The sequence below is a fragment of the Chiloscyllium punctatum genome, chromosome 15 (genome assembly GCF_047496795.1).
Source record: "Chiloscyllium punctatum isolate Juve2018m chromosome 15, sChiPun1.3, whole genome shotgun sequence".
NCBI lineage: Eukaryota > Metazoa > Chordata > Chondrichthyes > Orectolobiformes > Hemiscylliidae > Chiloscyllium > Chiloscyllium punctatum.
Window position 1 is genome coordinate 34138390 of NC_092753.1, and position 21010 is coordinate 34159399.

General features: G+C 40.1%; 1 protein-coding gene across 6 annotated transcripts in view; it reads left to right on the forward strand.

The window, feature by feature from the left end:
- Window positions 1–21010, forward strand: part of LOC140486189 (transcription regulator protein BACH1-like) — a 79792-nt gene that overhangs the window by 26075 nt on the left and 32707 nt on the right. For all 6 annotated transcript variants that reach the window (XM_072584966.1, XM_072584962.1, XM_072584961.1 and 3 more), the window contains one exon: window positions 18847–19101. In XM_072584966.1, the coding sequence (XP_072441067.1) occupies window positions 18859–19101 (243 nt within the window). In that variant the 5' untranslated portion in view covers window positions 18847–18858. The remainder of the gene's footprint in view (window positions 1–18846; window positions 19102–21010) is intronic.

Here is a 21010-nt window from a genome sequence, read left to right on the forward strand (position 1 = left end):
CATCCTACCATGGTGGTGTCATCAGCAAGCTTGGAGATGGCATTTGTTTGCAATTTGGCTATGTAGTCATGGGTGCACAACAAGTACAGTAGGGCATTACTTGAAGGCAGAGCTGTAGTCAGTGAGTATGAGTTTGATGTATGTGACTTTGTCCAGATGTTTCAAGGATGAGGGCTTGGGAAATGGTGTCCCCTGTGGAGCTATTACATTGGTATGCAAATTGCAGGGTTTTGAGACAGGCTGGGAGGCTCTAGTTGATGTGGGCTGGAAAATGTGTTGCTGGAAAAGCGCAGCAGGTCAGGCAGCATCCAAGGAACAGGAGAATCGACGTTTCGGGCATAAGCTGAAGAAGGGCTTATGCCCAAAATGTCAATTCTCCTGCTCCTTGGATGCTGCCTGACCTGCTGTGCTTTTCCAGCAGCACATTTTTCAGCTCTGATCTCCCAGCATCTGCAGTTCTCACTTTCTTCAAGTTGATGTGGGCTATGACCTGCCTGTCAAAGCACTTCATGATTTTGGAGGTCAGAGCCAGTGGGTGGTAGTCATTAAGGCACGATGCATGTGCTTTCTTTGGTGCTAGGATGATGGTCTTCTTGAAGCAGGTAGGAACTTCAGCTTGTAGGAGGGAGAGGTTGAAGATGTCAGTGAATACTCTGCCAGCTTGGCTGCTCAGGATCCATGTGACCAGCCAGGGCCTCCATCTGGGCTGGTCACCTTCCTTGATCTGACTCTCTGGGAAGACCGATCTGACGTCTGGACCGATAACGTAGGGGCAGGTGACACCGTGCTGTTAGCAATCTGCTCAAACCAAGCATTGAAAACATTGAGCTCATCAGGGAGGGATGTGTTTTTGTCTGCTACCTTGCTCAGCTTCATTTTGTATCTTGTTATGTTGTTTCCACTTTATCACAGGTGGTAGGTGTCTGCATGGTTGGTCTGGACCTCTAACTTGGCCCAGTACTGTGTCTTGGCATCTTGGGCTTTGCAGAAGTCATATCTGAATTTTCTGTATAAATTTGGGTTGTCCGACTTGAATACTGAACAGAAAAATCTAGTCTGGCAGGGAGGGCTGCTGTCAGGTCTGGGGGGTTCTGGCCTTGTGGCAGGGGGATTGGATTGGGTGGGGTCTGGGAATGGAGCCTGACCTGCTCCATTTGATTGAGAGCAGGCCAGGACTGGTAGCTCAACCTTCCAGAGTTTAAGTGTGATAGAGAGGGTTGTAAAAGAGTGGAGGATTTACATTACTGATTAAGGAGAAGGTCATATCTGTGACCAAGAGACAATTTGGCAGGCTCATCTAGGTAGAACTTGGGTGCAGTTATACAATGGGGTTATACAATAAGCCTCTCAATAGCCACTGGGAATTTTGAGGAACACATATGTAAGCAGATCATGGAAAGATGTAAAAACAACAGGGTTGTGGTAGTGGGTGATGTTAATTTCCCCAATATTCACTAGGACTCCCTTTGTGGCAGGGGCTTGGATGAGGCAGATTTTGTTAGGTGCATCCAGGGCAAATTCTTGAAACAGTATGTAGATAATCCAACTCCAGAATGGGCCATATTAAACTTTGTATTAGAAAATGAGCCTGGCTAAGCGATTGAAGTTTCAGTGGAGGAGCAATGTGGAAACAGTAATCATAATTCCATAAGTTTTAAGGGAGTTCTGCAGCGCAGGAAGAGGCTATTCAGCTAAATATATTTGTACCCAGTCTCTGAACAAGCATTGAGTGCTATGCAATTCTCCTGCCTTTTCTCCATAACTAAGCATATGGTTGTTTGAAAAAGGAGCAGTTTAATTCCTTTTTAAATGCCTCAATGAACACTGAACACTGCTTCTACCACAATCCTAGACAGTGTATTCCAGACCTTAATCACATGCTGTGTGAGAGCTTTTTTCCTCAAATTGCTATTGTTTCTTTGACCGATTACTTTAAATCTGTGCTATCTTGTTCTTGATCTTTTTAGGCATTGGAATGATTTTTCCTATATACTCTAGACCCATCATAATTTTGAAATACTATTAGATCTCTTTTCAGTCTTCTCCAAGGGAAACTGTTCTAAGTTTGGAATCTATCTCCATACTTTAACTTCCTTACCCCAAAACCATTTTTGTGAATCTTTTTTGCACTCTCTCCTATGTCTTCACATCCTTCTTAAAATGTGCACTCGGAACACAGTATTCCAGCGGAGGCTGAAATAGTGTCTTATACAAGTTTTACAGCGTTTTTAAAACATTTTGTAGGATTTTCTTGATGTTACCCACCAATATTTTTTTCTTTTTGTTTTGTAAATTTCATTTGTAATTTCACCCCCACCCTGCATTTTCTGTACTCCTCTTTTTACAATATTGAACTTTTCCGTTCTGGTCATATAGTTTCCTTGCCTTGTCCTGTATGGGTGCTCCAGGTTGCTCTTCTACTACTGTCTGCTGCAGATTCAACAAGTAGCAAGCAGTAACTCTGTGCATCTGTGTTTAAAAATCCCAGGATTATTTTTATGATTGGCGCAACCATGTATCTATAATGATCGCTTCAATGAAAAATTATCAAACCTAAAATGTGTTCACAATAACCAATTTGAAGTCCACTGAAAATTGGCAGAATTTGTGGTTATGTAAAATAAAATCAAAATGGTATATTCTTTTCATCTTTGCAGCATAAAGTGTAAGTTATCATATTCAAAGATTATTAAACAAATATACCACATTAAATCCAATTAATCTAAACTTTAAAATTGTGCTTGGTTTATTGATAATGTGCTCTCCATACTTTCATGAGCTGTTTATGCCAGTTTATTTTTTTTCGTGACCTTGAATTTTCAGACATAAGTACAATGAGATGAAAATACCAGAAGGATTGTACCCTCCGTGAAGTTTGGAGGATTATTCTGAGCAAAGATTTGAACTTAAACCTTGGTTTAAGCAGAGGTGTTTCAAATTATCTAAATATAAACTCAAATTACAGTACAAAGGGCAGTTTTCTACTTTATTGGCTCAATATGTATATACTACAGCTAGAGCAGTTGACTAGAAGCATGCCTGGTTCTGGAACCAGTGTAAAGCACTGCACCAACCCAAATGTTGGGGCACATGACCCTAGATGCATGCAATGTGGTTGACTGTTTCTTAACATCTTTGATTTTTAGCTGAATTGGTTAAAGGGATCATTTTGGAGACCACTTTGGTGACAGTGACGATATTTTAATTACATTTACAGTAGTTATAGAACAGAACTAAAACCAATCAGGAATAAAAGTTCTCATTGGGGAAACTGACAGTTTTATTAAGCTCAGATGTGGTTTAGCAAAAACGGTTTAATTATTCAATCCAATATCAGAGTATTGGGAATATTCACAGCACTTGTGTGGGTTAGGAGTAAAGGTGTTCCTGTGAAGACAAAGATGGGGCTCTCAAATCTAGACCTTTTTTGATGACACTCTACTTTCCCTATTAAAGGTGATTGTTAAAACTTGCCTCTGACAAAACGTCTGGCAACCCGACCTATTATTTCCATATTTAACAATTTTATTATACTCTTATCCTGTGAAGATCTTTAGGACATTATATTGTGTTCAAGATACTATATAAGTAAAATGCTGTGTAGTTGTAATTTGCCATTGATTCACCTTCAGTCCTTAAATTACAAAAGTAATCCCAACAAGTATAAGCACCAGCATAAAATTAACTAAGAGTAAAATAATAATAACCAACAAAAGGGGGAAAAATCCCAACTAACTACTAATCTATCCTATAAACATCCAAAACGTAAAATAGGATATCATGCAATACTAGCAGTAAACAACAAAGTAATTAAATAACTAGATACATGCTCAAAATAGATTTACATCAAGACATAATAAAACCCGTATTTATACAGGATTTCTCCTCCCGAGGGTCCCCGAACCAGACAGAATCACTACCATAGCCAGACAAAAGCCCTGGACAGTATGGCCGAAATACTGTAGGGCTGCCATGTTTTATAAAATAATTCCGTTTTTTGGTGCACCATATTTGTGAGGAAGTCAAGTGGGATGTATTCCATGACTATCCTTTTGCCAGTTCAAATGTCCTGGGGGGTTTTCAGCTACCCAATTCACTAAAATATTTTTCCTTGCACAAAGGAGAGAATGGCAAATAATTTCCTCCCGTACACATCCAGGGAGGGAAAATGTGAAGAGCCCAAAAGAAGGGACACCGGATCCAACCTAATCTCCGTACCCAAGATCTCTGTCAAGGCATTCGCTACTCTATCCCAATACCTGCACATCTCATGGCATGTCCATAGACAATGCGTCAGAGTGCCAACTTCTATTTTACAGTTAGGACACAATGGGGATACTCCTGCCTTGAATTTTGCGAGTCGTTCAGGTGCCATATGAGCCCTGTGAAGTATCTTTAATTGAATAGCCTGAGTTCTATTACAAACAGATCTTTTTGGCATTTACCCAGATGTCCTCCCACATTTCTAAAGAGAATTCCAACCCTAATTCTTGATTCCAGGTTTTAAATAATCTTTCCATGTCCTTTGAAACCTTATTATATAATGAGTGATCAAGAGTAATGACTGAGGGCGGCCCCATCGGCCATAACACGCTCCTTTCCCTATCCGATTTGTAGGGATTAACTATCAATGTGGTCTTTGTTTGTGTAAAGTCTCGTATTTGGAAATACCGAAAGAGGTCCTTGTTAGTCAGTCCAAACTTCTGATGCACCTCTCAAAGGACATCATAACCTCCCCATCGAACAGGTCTCCCAAGCAGGAGATACCTCTGGACTTTCAAGTTTTAAATGTAGCATCTGTCAGCCTGGCTCCCACTATATGGGTATAAGGGGAGGTTTCTTGCAGATTACCCTCCTCTTTCGCATTATCCTCCAGGCTTTAATTGTATTTAATACAATAGGGTTTTTACAATAGTCTATAATAGCTCTCATCTTGTCCATAAATAAAAGAATGATGAGGAAACATTTTGCTTGGGAGGTCTCAATGTCTAACCAAATTGGGTCTCTTGTGACCCACAGTCAATTAGCTACATAAGATAATAAGGAGCTCAATTGATACCTCCTGAAATCTGGAAAGTCCAGTCCTCCCCTTCCTTGTGGAAGCTGCAGCTTTTCTAATTTGATAAGGGGCGTCTATGATCTCAAATAAAGGAGCTGAGCCAGCCATAGAGTTTACACAGCGCCCATTTTGGCAGCATCAGGGGAGCATTCTCGTAGGATATAGAAGATAAGGTAGAATATTCATCTTAACTAAGGCTATTCTGCCTAACCAGGATATTGGGAGATCTCCATAGCGTTGAAGGTCCTGCCTTATTTTCTCCAAGTGCACAAAATTGGCTTTATACAACTGACCAAATATTGGAGTGATAAAAATACCTAAGTATAGAAAATCTTCTAGTGACCACCAAAAGGGAAAGCAAGATCCGTCCTGTAAATTGGATACACTGACAAGACCTCCCAATGGTATGGCCTCTGATTTCATAAAATTGATTTTATAACCTGAGAACATACCAAATAGGTTGACCACTTTAATTAGGCGGGGCACAGATATCAAAGTATCACTTAAGAAGAGGAGGATACTAGCGTTCAGTCACTAGCGTGAATAATAATGGTGGAAGATGGCATCCCTGACAGCCCCTACCAACACTAAAGCTATCTGAACCTAAGCCATTGGTGATCACCGCTGCTTTGGGATCATTGTATAATACTGAAACCCATTTGGTAAATAACTCTCTGACATCGAACCTTTGCAGTGTATAAAAAAAGATATGGCCATTCTACCCGATCAAATGCCTTCTCTGCGTCCAAGGAGACAACTAAACCCGGTATTGTTCCCTGTTGACAGGCTTGTATCATATTTAAGACCCTTCTAATATTATTAGTTGACCTGCGACCCTTTTATAAACTTCGTCTGGTCCTCTTTTATGAAGTGTGGTAAGACCTTCTCTAGTCTTAATGCTAACATTTTGGAAGGAATTTTGAAATCCACATTAAACAAGGATATGGGTCTATATGATGAGCAACCTTCTGTGTCCTTTCCCTTTTTTAAGAATGAGAGAGATGTTTGCTTCTCTCAACAAAGGCGGGAAGCAGCTCTGACTGTGTGATTAATTATACATATTTGAGTGGCCCGGCCAGTTCCCCTATAAATTCTTAATAGAACTCAACCTGGAATCCATCTGGCCCAGGCGCTTTGCCACTTTGAAGCTGCCTAACCACGTCCAGTACTTCCTCGGTTGTCAGGGAGCATTTAAGATCAGCACCTGCTACGAGGTTAAGCCTGGAAGGGCCAAATCTTTAAAGAAGGATTCCATCTTCCCAGTTCTATCCTCGCAGTCCTGCGATTTATACAGTTCAAAATAAAACTTTATAAAGGCTATATTGATCTTTTTAAGATCACAAGTCAAGGTACCAGCACTTTCTGTAATGGACGTAATGGCTTGAGGAGCCTTTTTCTTTCTAGCAAAGTATGCTAAATATCTGCTAGGCTTGTCGCCGTATTCAAATAATCTCTGCTTTGCAAATAATATTGCCCTCTTTGCTGTTTGTGTAAATGTAGTATTCAAGGCTTCCCTTAGGCCTGTGATCCTGTGTAGCTGGCGGTGCAGGCTCGAAGGGCAGAATGGCCTACTCCTGCATCTATTGTCTATTGTCTATTGTCTATTGTAATGGAAGGCCTGTCAACGTACGCTGTCTCAGCTGCCTTCAAGTGAGCCTTGAGCAGGTACTGTTGCTCTCCCTTTTGTCTTTTCCGGGCCACAGAATATGAGATAATCAAGCCTCGCGCATATACCTTAGTGGTATCCCACATCATCGACAGGTTACTGGCTGTGCCTGAATTAATTTCCCAGAAGGTTTTGAATTCCTGCGAAACAGACTTTATAAATTTCTTATCCTTCAATAAGAAGGAATCCATATGCCAATGTTGGGGGCCTATCTCATCATCCCTAGTCTTGACTTCCATATATACTGCAGCATGATCAGAAATAGTTATATTACCTATTTTACAAGACAGTATCAAATTCAAAAGAGTCAATGGGGCAAAAAACATATCAATTCTGGTATGGCACTTGTGTGGGCTAGATTAGAAAATATAGTCTCTAACCTGGGGATGAAAGCACCTCCACACATCTACTAGCCCTAGCTCCTTATTCAGATCCACCAGTTGTCTAAATCTCAGAGGTATACCCGTAGTGCTCCTAGATATCCTAGCCATCTCTGGGTCCATAATACAGTTAAAGTCTCCTCCTATAATTGTATGGCAGGCCCCAAAAGCCATCAACTTAGAGTACACTTCCATTACAAATTTAAAAGGATGTGCCGGGGGTCAATAAAGATTCAAAATTCTATATTTCTCTCCATGTGTTAGGGCTTTGGTCAATATATACCGCCCAGACTCCTCTTTTATCTGGTTTAACATTTGGAAAGGAAGATTCTTCCGCATAAGAATGGCTACTCCCCTACTTTTTGAATGAAAAGATGAAAAGAAAGCCTGATCAAATCCACCCTGTTGTAGCTTTAAGTGTTCTTTATCAAGTAGATGTGTCTCTCATAAGAGAGCTACATCGACCGTTTCTTTTTTAAGACTTGATAATATCTTTTTCCTTTTGATTGGTGACTTGCTCCCCTTGACATTCCAGGTGCACCACCTAAACAAATGGCTAGCCATGATCGTCCAGGCGAGCCCTAGGAAGAAGAACCCCACCCAAAAGACCTTGAATAAAGACCAAAGAAAAGTCACAAATACAAAAATCTTTAAAACATTTAAGCCAACACAATTAAAAACTACTCCTAAATAAAGAAAACAACGCAAAACATATTTGAAAGGAGTCTTTCCCCCTTGCTCCCAGGGGGCATAACTACCTATCAATAACCCTACCAAAGCCTCTCCTAGCTAGGGCCCTGCCCTCGGCCCAGACATTATAAGATGGAGTGAACAAATTCAAGTGTTTTATAAAACCAGAGTTAAAAGTGAGTGACCCCCCCCCCCCCCCCCCCCCAAAACAACACACACACACACACACACACACACACACACACACACACACACCTGGGTGCGTTTACAAACCCAGCAAATATTAGGCAACTAAGTAAAATGAAGAGGAAAACCCGGCTCTAGAAAAAAAAGGCAAAACTGAACAAACCCCCTCCCCCACAAATCGAGCAAGCCGCACGAACTATTTAAAAAAAAGACCAAAGAGAGAGTAAAGAACAAGGCCCAGGGAAAGATGAGTGAAAAAGGGTAAACAAAGGGGGGAACAAAATAAAATTGTTATCCATATGGTTCAAGTCCCACAGTCTATTTAAGAGTCCAAGAATTCTTTTGCTTTCTCTGGTGATCCAAAGTTATAAACGGATCCTCCCTGCATGAGGCGCAGCATTAATGGATAATGCATGGAGTGTTGAATATTTAGGTCTCTTAGACGCTTCTTTGCCTCATCGAATGCCCTCCTCTTGTGAACCATGACTGGAGAAAAGTCCTGAATTTACATTATCCTGGAACCCTTGTGCATCATGGCCTGGGGATCCTTCACCAAAACTCTGGAGGCTTCCAGGAGCATGTGTTTTTCTTTGTAACATTGGAGTCAGATTAGAACTGGGCAGGGGCACTGGTCCGATCCGGGGCTGCGTACAGCAACCTGGTGGGCCCACTTCACCCGCACCTGGCTCCGCTCCGATTCCACCTTTCAATAATTGTGGGAGCCGTCACTGCAAGAACTCCATAAGCTGGCCTTCTTCTTCATGTTCAGGAAGGCCCAGCAACTGAATATTTTTCCGATGACCCTGATTATTGAGGTCTTGGCTGCGCTCCTCCAGGGTCCAGATTCTCTGCTCGAGAGCTCAGACCTGACCCCCAGATGAATTGGCAGCAGTCTCCAAGGCCATGGCCTGTTGCTCCGCCCCTCTGACACACTGCTCGAGGTTTTCAATCAAGCATGACTAAGATCGACTCCCAGCTGGACCGGGTCTCCTTGATGAAAGTATTGATCTTCTCCTGGAGCTTGGTGATCCTGGAGAGCAGGATTGCCACCAAAGTTAAGTCCCCAGAAGTGACCGCGGACATCTCTGCTGCTGGGGGAAGGGGTGAGAGAGTGGTCCCTGTCTGTTGCAAGCTGTGGGAGTTTTTGCCCTTAGTCATTTTTTAACAAAAAACACCAGACTGTTGAAGTTTGATGTAAAATGACTGAGTACGCTGGGCAAAAGCTATTCTAAATGATTTAAAGGGTGAGGTGAAGGTGGGTGCCCCACTTTGCCAGAGTCTTAGGCAGAGCACAACAGACTCAGACTTACTGGGTTGCCGCCATCTTGAATTTCAGTCCTCCAACTTTTAAAACACTGTTATATCATCATTTAGGATGGAAAGGATAAATAGTGATTTTAAGACCAGTCATCCTAATCTGGAAGTGAAAATTATTGGAAAAACATCTGAGGGCTATATTAATTGTCATTTATAAAATGCACTAATTAACCAAAAATAGTCAGTATGGATTTATTGCAGGAAGATTTGTATATGGTTAACTTTATTGTTTTTTAGAAGAAAGCAAAGGAAATTGATCAGGGTAGTGCATTTGATATAGTCTGTGAATTTTAGCAAAGCTACACAATTGGAAAACATAGCATTGGTTTTCATATGTATGTTGGTAATCCCCAGATTTACCTTGTCACCACTCCTCTCCAATCGTTTTGTCTGACATCTAAAACGGAATGAACAAATATATTCATCACTTCTATATTGGGAGTGAACCATTGTTCTGCTAGAAACTCTGTGCTCTAGTTGCTGACTTCATTCTGCCTAGCAACCATCCCCCAAAGTTGGCTTCTCAATACTACCAGCATATCACCAAGGCCTCCTGTTTGTTTTTCTAAAGAACATTAGTGAACTAGTCATATTTTGTGACTGTTTTCTAGTTTCATCATCATTAGTGATGCTGGTGATTTTTTTTTTCCCCCCCAAACTTAAGTTCACATGCCAGTTGGAATTTGAGCTCATGACTTGAATTATTAATCTGGAGCTTTGGAGTAGGGTGAGCTATCATAACCTATGCTGTCACTTGCACTAAATTTAACTTTGTATAGACATGTCATTGCATGGACAAATGGAGAATTTGAGGAGGTCAAGAAAGATCAAAAACAATTTACGGTTGGTTAGAAGAGGTTTGATCACACTATTTTGAACCATGGTTCAACTGGCATGTGAACTTAAGTTTGGGGGGAAAAGAAATCACCAGCATCACTAATGATGATGAAACTAGAAAACCGTCACAAAATATGACTAGTTCACTAGTGGTTCAAAATAATGTGGGTTTCTCGAATATTTTCTGATCTGTTTTGAGACTGGTTACATACAAGTTACGAGTAAGCCTTTGTTAAATGACCCTTCCATTTTAGAAGATCATGATTGAACTGAATGAAACTTCAAAACCATGGATCACTCAGATCTCACCGATGACCAGGTCCATTACAGGAGGAGGGTGAGAAAACTTAGCAATGACTTGTGCCTGCATTTTTAAATTCATACATCTTTACTGCCTGATACTTCTGAATCCCCAAGCTCTGCAATCTATCAACATTTAGATTGTTCTTTCTAAAAAAAATCTCCCAGACAAAATGAACAATTTCATTTTTTCACACACTGTCATTCTGCTGTATCCCCAAGGATTCTGTTTGAGAATCACTGCAAATGATGAAATTCACCAGTGCAGAACTCCTTTAAAAATACAGGTGAAAAATAGGTTTAAAATTGCCGGTATGAGTTTGTCCACAGATGTTGAATTTTGTTGCTACCTTTTGGTGTGGATTAGTGAATTTGCAAGTTCTATCATGGATACAGAGCATTTCCTGTATTATACTCAATTTGTCAGATCTTTGCCCACTCGCTTAATCCATTTTATAACCCATTGCACCCCCTATATGTCCTCTTCACATCTTACTGGTTAATAGCCACTTTTTATTGCAATTTGTTATTTTGTGTGTTTTGTTTTTAACAATGGTTCTCTTTCTTTGAGAACGTGTTAACTCTACTCATCATGGTAATGAATATAAATGCAGCGCACAAGCACCCTCATCACTGACATAACTGAATATGTCTGAAATTTGTTTTTGACTTTCTGAACTACGCAGCCTCCTTGGCCTTAATGATTTGTTTTAATGGATCATGTTAAAAAGTAGAAGAGACATTGCAGATAATTAGATTTATAACACTGTGTATTAGAATGTATTGCTGCAGCAACAATTTAAAAAAATGTTCTTGCGGTATGCAAATGCACGTTAGAAGCTCTGCGATTTAGTTGAGTTGATGTATAAACCTTACAATTTGTTTGTTGGGCTTAATTATTACTATAAGTAAACTTATGAAATTAAGATCAATAAAACAATAAATGAATTTACTGCATTGGAATTATTCAGTCAATATGTGTAGTGTATAAAGCAGGCATCTCTTGTTAGGCAGTGTAGAAAAATAATATTTTCCAGCCTCTAACTTTGCTGCTTAATAAAAGGTTTCTTGGAGGCAAGGGCAGGGCAAGTTCAACAAGCGTTAGCTGATTTAATCAGCTATGTCTTCCTTCCATAAATTAAAACTCTGCTCTGCTCCACAAGTACGAATTTGCTTTTTCAACTTTTTAGCATAAGTCTTTATAATGCAATAAATGATTCAGAGTACTGAATACAACACATAACACGTTGTAAACCTCAAGCAGAGAATAGATTTAACAAGCGCACATTGCATTGTTCCTTAATTAAATTGCACTTGTTTAGATTAGATTAGGTTCCCTACAGTGTGGAAACAGGCCCTTCGGCCCAACCATCCACACCGAACCTCTGGAGAGTAACCCACCTAGTCCCATTTCCCTCTGACTAATGCACCTAACACTGGGCAATTTAGCATAGCCAATTCACCTGACCTGCACATCTTTGGACTGTGGGAGGAAACCAGAGCGCCCGGAGGAAACCCACGCAGACACTGAGAGAATGTGCGAACTCCATACAGATAGTCTGTCCAAGGCTAGAATTGAACCTGGGACCCTGGTGCTGTGAGGCAGCAGTGCTAACCACTGAGCCACCATGCCACCCATTCTTTATAGCATTTATTTCCTTCCAACTGCCAGGAGAAAAAATTGCAATTAACGCATAATTATAAAACCACTTTTTGACACTGTCGTTGTTTGTTGACAATACCAATGTTTAATTTGCAGCTTGCTGAACTTTTCTAAACAAACATCAGAATGAATTTATTTGTTCAAACTTCTATAATCCTTTTATTGGGAAGTTTGCTATGGAATTCATTTAGGTACCCATTTTGGTAATTTTCATGGAGAATCAATCTTCTCTCTCATATTGGGTAAATAGCTTCAGTATGTTGAGAGATTAGAATTGTATGGTGGGAGGATCTTGCCTGGAAAGTTTAGATTTTTGTTAACAAATTTCAAATCCAGCCAGAACAATGGCTCAGAGGTATATGTTAAAACATTACTTTGGAAGGTCTTCCATGAAATAAATTTTGATACGTCCATTTCAACCTCAGTGAGAATAAACCATTATTGAAAATTGTCCATTGTTTAACACAAATTTGTAGCATTTGAGCAATTTTACTCCGGCTAGTTTCAGAAATAGAGAAAGGATTTCACCGGTGAAGTGATTGACACTGCCTTCTGAGACTGAGCAACAATGTTGGGATGACTGGAGGGAGTGCTACCTCTCGTTTAGTTGTGCCTTGTCTGATGTCGAAATACTTGAAAATTCCTTCACACTAAACAGCGTCGTAACAAATGTTGAGCAAAGAAAATTAGCATTTGAGTTTATCACTAAAACATTTTACAACTTATCTACTTTGATCTTTTTATTTTAAATGGTTGTATAAGTTTAAAGCTGCAAAATCACAGTTTTAAAACTCGTCCAGTTTTTAATTAATTTGTTTTTAGCTTCTAGATTTGTTTCTCCTTTCTAATACATTGTATAGGAACAAAGAAAGATATGTATGTTGTAGATGTAGTGAATACAGAATAAAAGGAAAGACTGCTTTGTGACTTATCTAATTGGTGTGACTTGAGTCAGCCAAATAAAAAAACTATTATTTTAATATTTAATTCCTAATGTTGAGCTGGTGCTTGAATGTGTTATGAACTAATGTTTTAAGCTGTAATTTGTGCCTGTAGTTGTTCTAGGCACTGAGTCCCTGACACAGGACAGCACTGGTAGAAAGCAATGATTGATAACTTAGGCTTCCTAATATGGTGAGAAAGTGAAAATTGAAAAGCAAAGAACAGATGTTCAGATGGATACATTTTAAGTGTTTTGTGCATGGACGCAATTTCTTTTAGCTAAGTAAATGCAACATCAAATACTTAGATGTAAAACTTTATAATTTTACATTTGGCTGTGAAACAGGAATATTTTGAGGTTGGAAAATGGACTCCTGCATTAATGAAAGATTCTTTTGAGGTTCCAGTCAGTCATATTCTATTTAAGAATAGATTTTATTAATCAGCATGTGTCAGTGATTCATATTGTCCTGTGTAAACTTCCCAATGACACTTTTGTTCCTCTTTTTTTATTACTTTCCTTCCTGTGTTCGAAAGTGTTGCTGGGCATGAAAAATGGAGGACTGTATTTATTGCCATCGCTATTGCCCTTCAAGAGCCACCTTCATGAACTACTGTAATCCGTGTTGTATAGGTCACACACAATGCTAATTGCAAGGAAGATTTAGGATTTTTACCAAGTGATACGAAAGTTCCAAGTCGGGATGGTCTGTGATTTGGAGGTGCTGATGTTCCCTTGCATCTGCTGTAGTTGCCCTTATACATGGTATAAGTGGCCAGTATGGAAAGTATTGTCAAAGAAGTTGCTGAGTTGCTGTTGTGCACATTACTGTCTGTGTTGGAGGAGGCAGTGAATATTAAAGTTGGTTCATGTGATGCTAATGAACTTGCTTGAATTTTGTAGGAGCATTATTTATTCAAGCAATTGGAGAGTACTCATTGTGCTTTAGTATCTGAGGAGTTGTAAATGAGGTAGAATAATTTGCAATCATTATTGAATATCTCCATTTCTGACCTTCATTTTGGATAGAAGGTCATGAATGAAGTGGGTCAAGAAGGTTGAGTCTAGGAAAATAACAGTATTCCTATCTCTGAACAGGAACCCCAAGTTCCAATCTCATTTGCTTCAGAGGTAAGCAATAACATTTCTGAACAAGTTGATTAGAAAACATCTTCCTGGGGAAGTACTTCAGTGATGGTTTAGACTGAGATGACTGATTTCCAACAAGCACAGTCAGCTTCCTTTGCTATGGTGCCAACAGTGGAAAGACTTCCTTCCCCACTGCCCTCCCCTATTCTCATTGACTCTTGTTAATGGTGCTAGGGCTCCTCGTGGGCACATTCAGTTAAATGTTGTCTTGATGACAAGGGTGGTCACACTCATTCACCTTTTTGTTCAACTTTTTTGTCCATATTTGGAGCAAGATTGTGTTGAGTATGGGAGCCATGTGGTCCTGGCAGAACAAGACTAAAGTAGAATGTAAGTTATTGCTGAGAAGGTGCCCCCTTGATAGCAGTGCAGCCTTTCGATAATTTGCTGATGATCAAGAGCAAACTGCTAGAGCATGGTTGCATTTGTCCTGCTGCTTGATGTTGAAAATTATTATGCTACTGCTGGTGGTTCATAACTCCTCATGGGTCCCCACTTCTTGTGAGCTATTAAGACTCTAAAGTTAAATTGCTTTATTTGGGTACGCAAATATTAATAGAAACATTTCAATTTTAAAGAAAAATGTGTATTCACAAGACTAAGATGTAGGACCAGAATTATGCTTTTTGGGTAATTGAAACTTGCTCTGCTTTTCAATCAAGGCTGATCTGTTTCTCAATGCCATTCTCCTGCCTTTTCCTTGTAACCCTTGAACCTTTTACCAATCAAGAACCTGACTATCTCTGTCTTAAGTATACTCTGACTTGGCCCCCTCAGCCTTCTGTTGTCCCTTCATTCTCAGGTTGTGCATTCAGGTCTTGGTCTTTCCTGCTGGTGTAAGCATCTTCTCCGTATTCACTATATCCAGGCCTGTCATTATTCTGCAAGTTTCTATTAGAACCCCATTATCCTTCTAAATGCCCATCGAGTATACACCCAGTGTATTCAACTACTCATATGTCAATTTCTGGATTAGTGGTGCTGGAAGAGCACAGCAGTTCAGGCAGCATCCAAGGAGCTTCGAAATCGACATTTCAGGCAAAAGCCCTTCATCAGGAATAAAGGCAGTGATCCTGAAGCGTGGAGAGATAAGCTAGAGGAGGGTGGGCATGGGGAGAAAGTAGCGTAGAGTACAATGGGTGAGTGGGGGAGGGGATGAAGGTGATAGGGTGGAGTGGATAGGTGGAAAAGGAGATAGGCAGGTAGGACAGGTCCGGACAAGTCATGGGGACAGTGCTGAGCTGGAAGTTTAGAACTAGGGTGAGGTGGGGGAAGGGGAAATGAGGAAACTGTTGAAGCCCTTCATCCTCTGAATCATTCCTGTAAACCTCCTCTAGGCCCCCTCCATCGTCAGCGCATCCATCCATAGATACAGTGCTCATATCTGCTCACAATATTCCAAATACAGTTTTATGCTTTATGCACCCTCAATAGTACATTTCTGGTCTCCTATTCTGCCCCCCCCCCCCCCCCGAAATGAATGCTAGCATTGCATTTACTTTCCGAACTGTCACCTGAACCTAAGTCCCTTTGTGCTTTGGATTTCCGAAGTCTTTTGTCATTTAGAAAATAATCGACAGCTGTGTTCTTCCTACCAAGGTATGTAACCTCACATTTTTCCACATTGTATTCCATGTTCCACTTCTATGTCCACTCTCCTAGCCCTTTTGCAGCCTACCTGCTTCCTTAACACAACCTGTCCCTTTACCTAACTTTATATTATTAGCAACAGTGCTCTTGGTTCCATTGTTTTGATCGTTAATGTATCACAAGAATAGTTTTAGTCTCAACACTGACCCCTGCAGAACCCCAGTGTTCACTGGCTGCCATTCTCAAAAAGACCCCTTTATCCCTATGCTCTGCCTTCTGCCAGTCAGCTAATCCTGTATTCATGCCAGTACCTTACCCCTAACACCATGAACTCTTATTTAGCAGCCTCCAATGTGGCACCTTGTCAAAGGCTTTCTGGAAATAAGAAAATATCTTCTTTGTCTAAAGTGCTCATTACTTTCTCAAAGAATTCTGACAGGTTTGTCTGGCATGACCTTTTCCTCATAAAACCAAGCTGACTCACCCCTATTTTGTCATGCACTTGCAAGTACTCTGCAATCTCATCCTTATTAACGAACTCTCAAATCTTTCAAAGGACCAAGGTCAGGCTAAACGGCCTGTAGTTTCCTGTCTTCTCCCTCCCTCCCTTCTTAAACAGGCATATTATGTTAGCCATTTCCAGTTCTCTGGGACTTCCCTGACTCCAGTGATTCCTGAAAGAGGCACCACCGAATTCCTCCACAATCTTCTCAGCTGTGTCCTTCAAAGCTCTGGGGTGTAGTCATTCTGGAGCAGGTGATTTATCCACCTTCAGACCATTCAGCTTTCCCAGCACCTTCTCCTTCATGGCCACTACTCTCCCCTCTGCCCCCGATTCCTTTTGAAGTTCTCGTATGCTGCAGATGTCTTCCACTGTGAAAACTGATGGAAAGTGCCTAATCAGTTCCTCTGCCATTTCTTTGACCCCCACTACTACTGCAGTCTCATTTTTAAACTCTTACCTCACTGTCCACTCTTGCCCCTCTCTCACCTCTTTTGTTTCTAAATAAAAGCTGTTGCAATCTTCTTTTGTCATGACTAGCTACCTTACCATCATGTTTCATCCTCTTTCCCCCTTATTGCTTTTTTTGGTATCCACTGCTGGTTTTCAAAGGCTTCCCAATCCTCTGACTTCCCCCACTATTCTTCACCACATTGTATGCTTTTTCTCTTCTGCTTTTATGCCACCTGTGACTTCCCTTGTCAGCCATGGTTGCCTTGTCCTCTCTTCGTATGTTTCTTCTTCCTTGGGATGAATTTCAGCAGTGCCTCCTTGATTGATTAGCCCAGAAAATCCTGCCATTACATGGTGTTCCCTGCTACAAGCTGTCCTTCCTATCCGCGCTGACCAGTTCCTCCCTCATGTCTTTGTTGCTACCTTTTACTCTACTGTAATCCTGTTACATCATTACTGTTTCATGTAGCTTTTTGCATGACCACTACATGTCTCCAAGTGTTTTTAAGTCATAGAGATGTACAGCATGGAAACAGACCCTTCGGTCCAACCCCTCCATGCCGAACAGATATCCCAACCCAACCCGGCCCATATCCCTCAACCCTTTATATTCATATACCCATCCAACTGGCTTTTAAATGTTGCAATTGTACCAGCCTCCACCGCTTCCTCTGGCAGCTCATTCCATACATGTACCAACCTCTGCATGAAAACGTTACCTTTGGGTCTCTTTTATATCTTTCCCCTCTCACCCTAAACCCATGCCCTCTAGTTCTGGACTCCCCCCACGCCAGGGAAAAGACTATCTATTTATCCGAATCAATGCCCCTCATGATTTTGTAAACCTCTATAAGGAAACCCCTCCTCCTCCGACGCTTCAGGGAAAACAGCCCCAGCCTGTTCAGCCTCTCCGAATTGCTCAAATCCTCCAACCCTGGCAACATCCTTGTAAATCTTTTCTGAACCATTTCAAGTTTCACAACATCTTTCCAATAGGCCTAAGGGGTACTTTTGAAGTGTAGTCATTGGTTGGGCTTTTCCTACATTCCAATTTAGGTACAACTATTTATAACAAGCAGCAATATGATAATGATCATATAAACTATTTTTGTTCTGTTGATCGTTGGATATATTTTGGCAGGATACTGAGGATGTCTCCCAGGCTCATCTTTGAAATAGTGCCATGGTATCTTTGACATTCACCTTAACAGTGTCTAGGAGATTTTGGTTTAACTCCTCAGCTGAAAGTTGTCACCTTTGACAGTCCAGTACTATCTCAATGCTAAACTGAAATGACACTTCATTGACTGACTTTTGATCCTTCTGCTCAAGTGCTTCTTGTCATGGAGCAGGACTGGAATTTTACCCGTCTGATCTGGGTGATTGTGCAACCAACCAAGGCAGCTAATCAATTTCACCCATTTAAAAACCGTTTGGGAAGAGATAGTGTATTGACATTGATTTTAAAATAACGTTTTATTTTTCATTTGTATTGATCAAACTGTATTTAGCATCCAGTCTTAAATATGGCAAGGATTTCTCGAAAGTAAAATTTTATTTTTTGCCAAAAACGTTAGAGTGGATGCAGTTTTTTGGGCCTATTTTATGCTCTATTTGTTGCTTGTGATCAGTGCAAACTCCTCAGTATATATTGATCCGACTTGAATAATTTAATGGTTCTTGCAAGAGTTCAGTTGTTGGCTACTATGTTTGAAATGACTAATAATTTACTTTGTTCTGTGATTTTGCAAAATGTATGTTGTAGTAATTGGTTACCAAGTTGGTTTTACAATTTTTAACACATGATCTTATGAATCATATTAATGCAAGATGAATAGCAAACTTGTTTAAGTGCTTATAGCTTAGTCATGGCTAGAAATATAGCCAGGGACATTAAAACTGTTAAGCAAGCTTTGTATTATTGGCCTTAATAAATAGGAAATGGATATTATTTCTATCTTTTGAAAGCTGTACAGCAGGCGGTTATCAAATTTTAAGGTTGGAGATATTTGAATTCTTTCTTGATTGAGTAAATTTAATCACATGAATTCTACAATTTAAATTTTTTTCAAATAATCCATCACGTGATTGATTTGTATTTATTTTACCAGGTATGAGACAGAATGTCGGTAAACGAAAAGAGCGACACTTTGGTTTATTCCTACGAGTCTTCTGTACACAGTACCAGTGTTCTACTGAGTCTCAATGATCAAAGGAAACAAGATCTCTTTTGTGATGTGACTGTGGTTGTAGAAAACAAGACCTTTCGTGCCCATCGTTCAGTGCTTGCAGCCTGCAGTGATTATTTTCTGTCAACAGTGGCATGGAAAAAAGATCTTAACATGCTTGTCACACTTCCTGAAGAGGTAATGTGAAGAGTGAATGGAAGTAATTTGTAGTTCTGATAATTTTATTAGATGGTTCACTGTATGTACTTTTTATATGTAACTTTTGGCACTAGCTTAATCTGTTGGTCATCCTGGCTTTTACATCTAGTGCTGATTATTCTGTGGACTAGGAAGAATGGAGACCAGAATCACTGGAGTTGTGCCACTTTTTCACATTATCCTAGAATTCCTGGGTGTATTCTGTTGAGGCACACTGTGACCTACATTTATGCAACTGCAGTGGAGGCAATATCATGCTAATAAATTGGAAAGTTATATTCCTGATCTTTTGCCTTTTCTGGCATGTTGTTTCTGGTTGCTCAAGCAAAGGAGTGCCCTGACAAAAAGGTAATAAATATGGTCCTAAAATGGCTGGAGGGCATGCTACTATTTTATTATATGCATCTATCCTCCATTGGTTCTCCCAAGTGTCCAATTTCCATTAGCAGCAAAAAAAAGTTCTGATTTCAGAGACCTGCAACTCTCTTCTTCTTTTCCAACTTATTCTACTTACGCTGCCAGTTCTGGACTTGCATTGGTGTAACATGTAACTATCAAAATGCTTCTGGTATTCCCTGGGCATGCTGTTGCTGTTTCCTTCCTGCATAGAAAGGGATCTGTAAAATCAGTGCTTTGAAGACCAAAAGTGAATGATTCTGAAATAATTGAAAAGTCTTGTGTCTATTTTATGGAGAATGAAATACTTTGCACATTTAAATTCACTTCTGTCAGTCATAATTTTTAATAGAAATTCCAATGTTCCATTTGTGCTATGTTCCAATTTCTAGGTTTCAGAAATATAGAAAGTAAAAAGGAGCTGTGAACAGTTTCATTCTAGCAGCAGGATAGTTTTCAGCTTATAGTGTCTCCAGTTTGTGATGATTTACAGATGTTTCTTGGCTGTCAGAGCTGAAAGGTAATCCAGGTCCTCAGAATTGAAAGGAGGTTCAGGCCATCCAAACTTGAAAGGAGCCTTAACACTGTTTCTGCAGTTCAAGGAGGAAAACTTGAACGAAGTAGTTCATAAGGAATTAGAGTTAAACTAGGAGTGATATTTCTCTGGGATTGAGTATCTGAAATGTGTTGTGACCTTCATTATTTTTATTTTTATTCTTATTTTGATTGGAAATGTCAGCTGTGAATTGAAGCTGATCTTTGGAATGTGAGCAGCAACTTTTTTCTTTTTTATAAAAAGGATGGAACAAACCAACTGGTATGTTTATTTGCAGGATGATTATTGTTTTGAGAACACTCTCTACATGTTTCAGCTCTAGAGGTGCATTATACAGTGTTCACAGGCTGAGAGATGTTTGGCTATTAAAAAGGTCCACCACAGAGAGCTCGTGCAAACCGGTCTAAAAAAAGAGCATGCTGGGGAAAAAAAGAAAAACCAAAGTTTGAACTTGGTTTGGACTAGGGTCTTTAGACTGTGGCTATGAAAGCTATGAGAAGGAGTTTGGTTGTGTATCCAGTTATCTTTCCATTGTCTTGCTGAAAGTTTGGAGAATACAGTCCCAGTCATAAGAAATAAGTGAATATTTCTGAGTTTACTGAAAGCTACTTGCATTGAACAGTGTCTTCTGAAATAAATCAAAATATAATCCCATGTGTCTATGATACTAAAGAGATTGAATAGACTGGGACAAAAATAATTGGAATTTGTGAAGAATGGGGAGGTGCATATGAAGGGAATAGATTGCTTCCACTGGCAGGTGAAACTAGAACAAAGGGGCATAGCCTCTAAACAAGGGGGAGCAGATTTTAGGACTGAATCGAGGAGGAACAACTTCAAAAGGCTTGTGAATCTGTGCAATTCCCTGCCCAGTAGGGAAAAAAACAGTCATGATCATCTTGAATGGCAAAACAAACTAGAGAGGCCAGATTACCT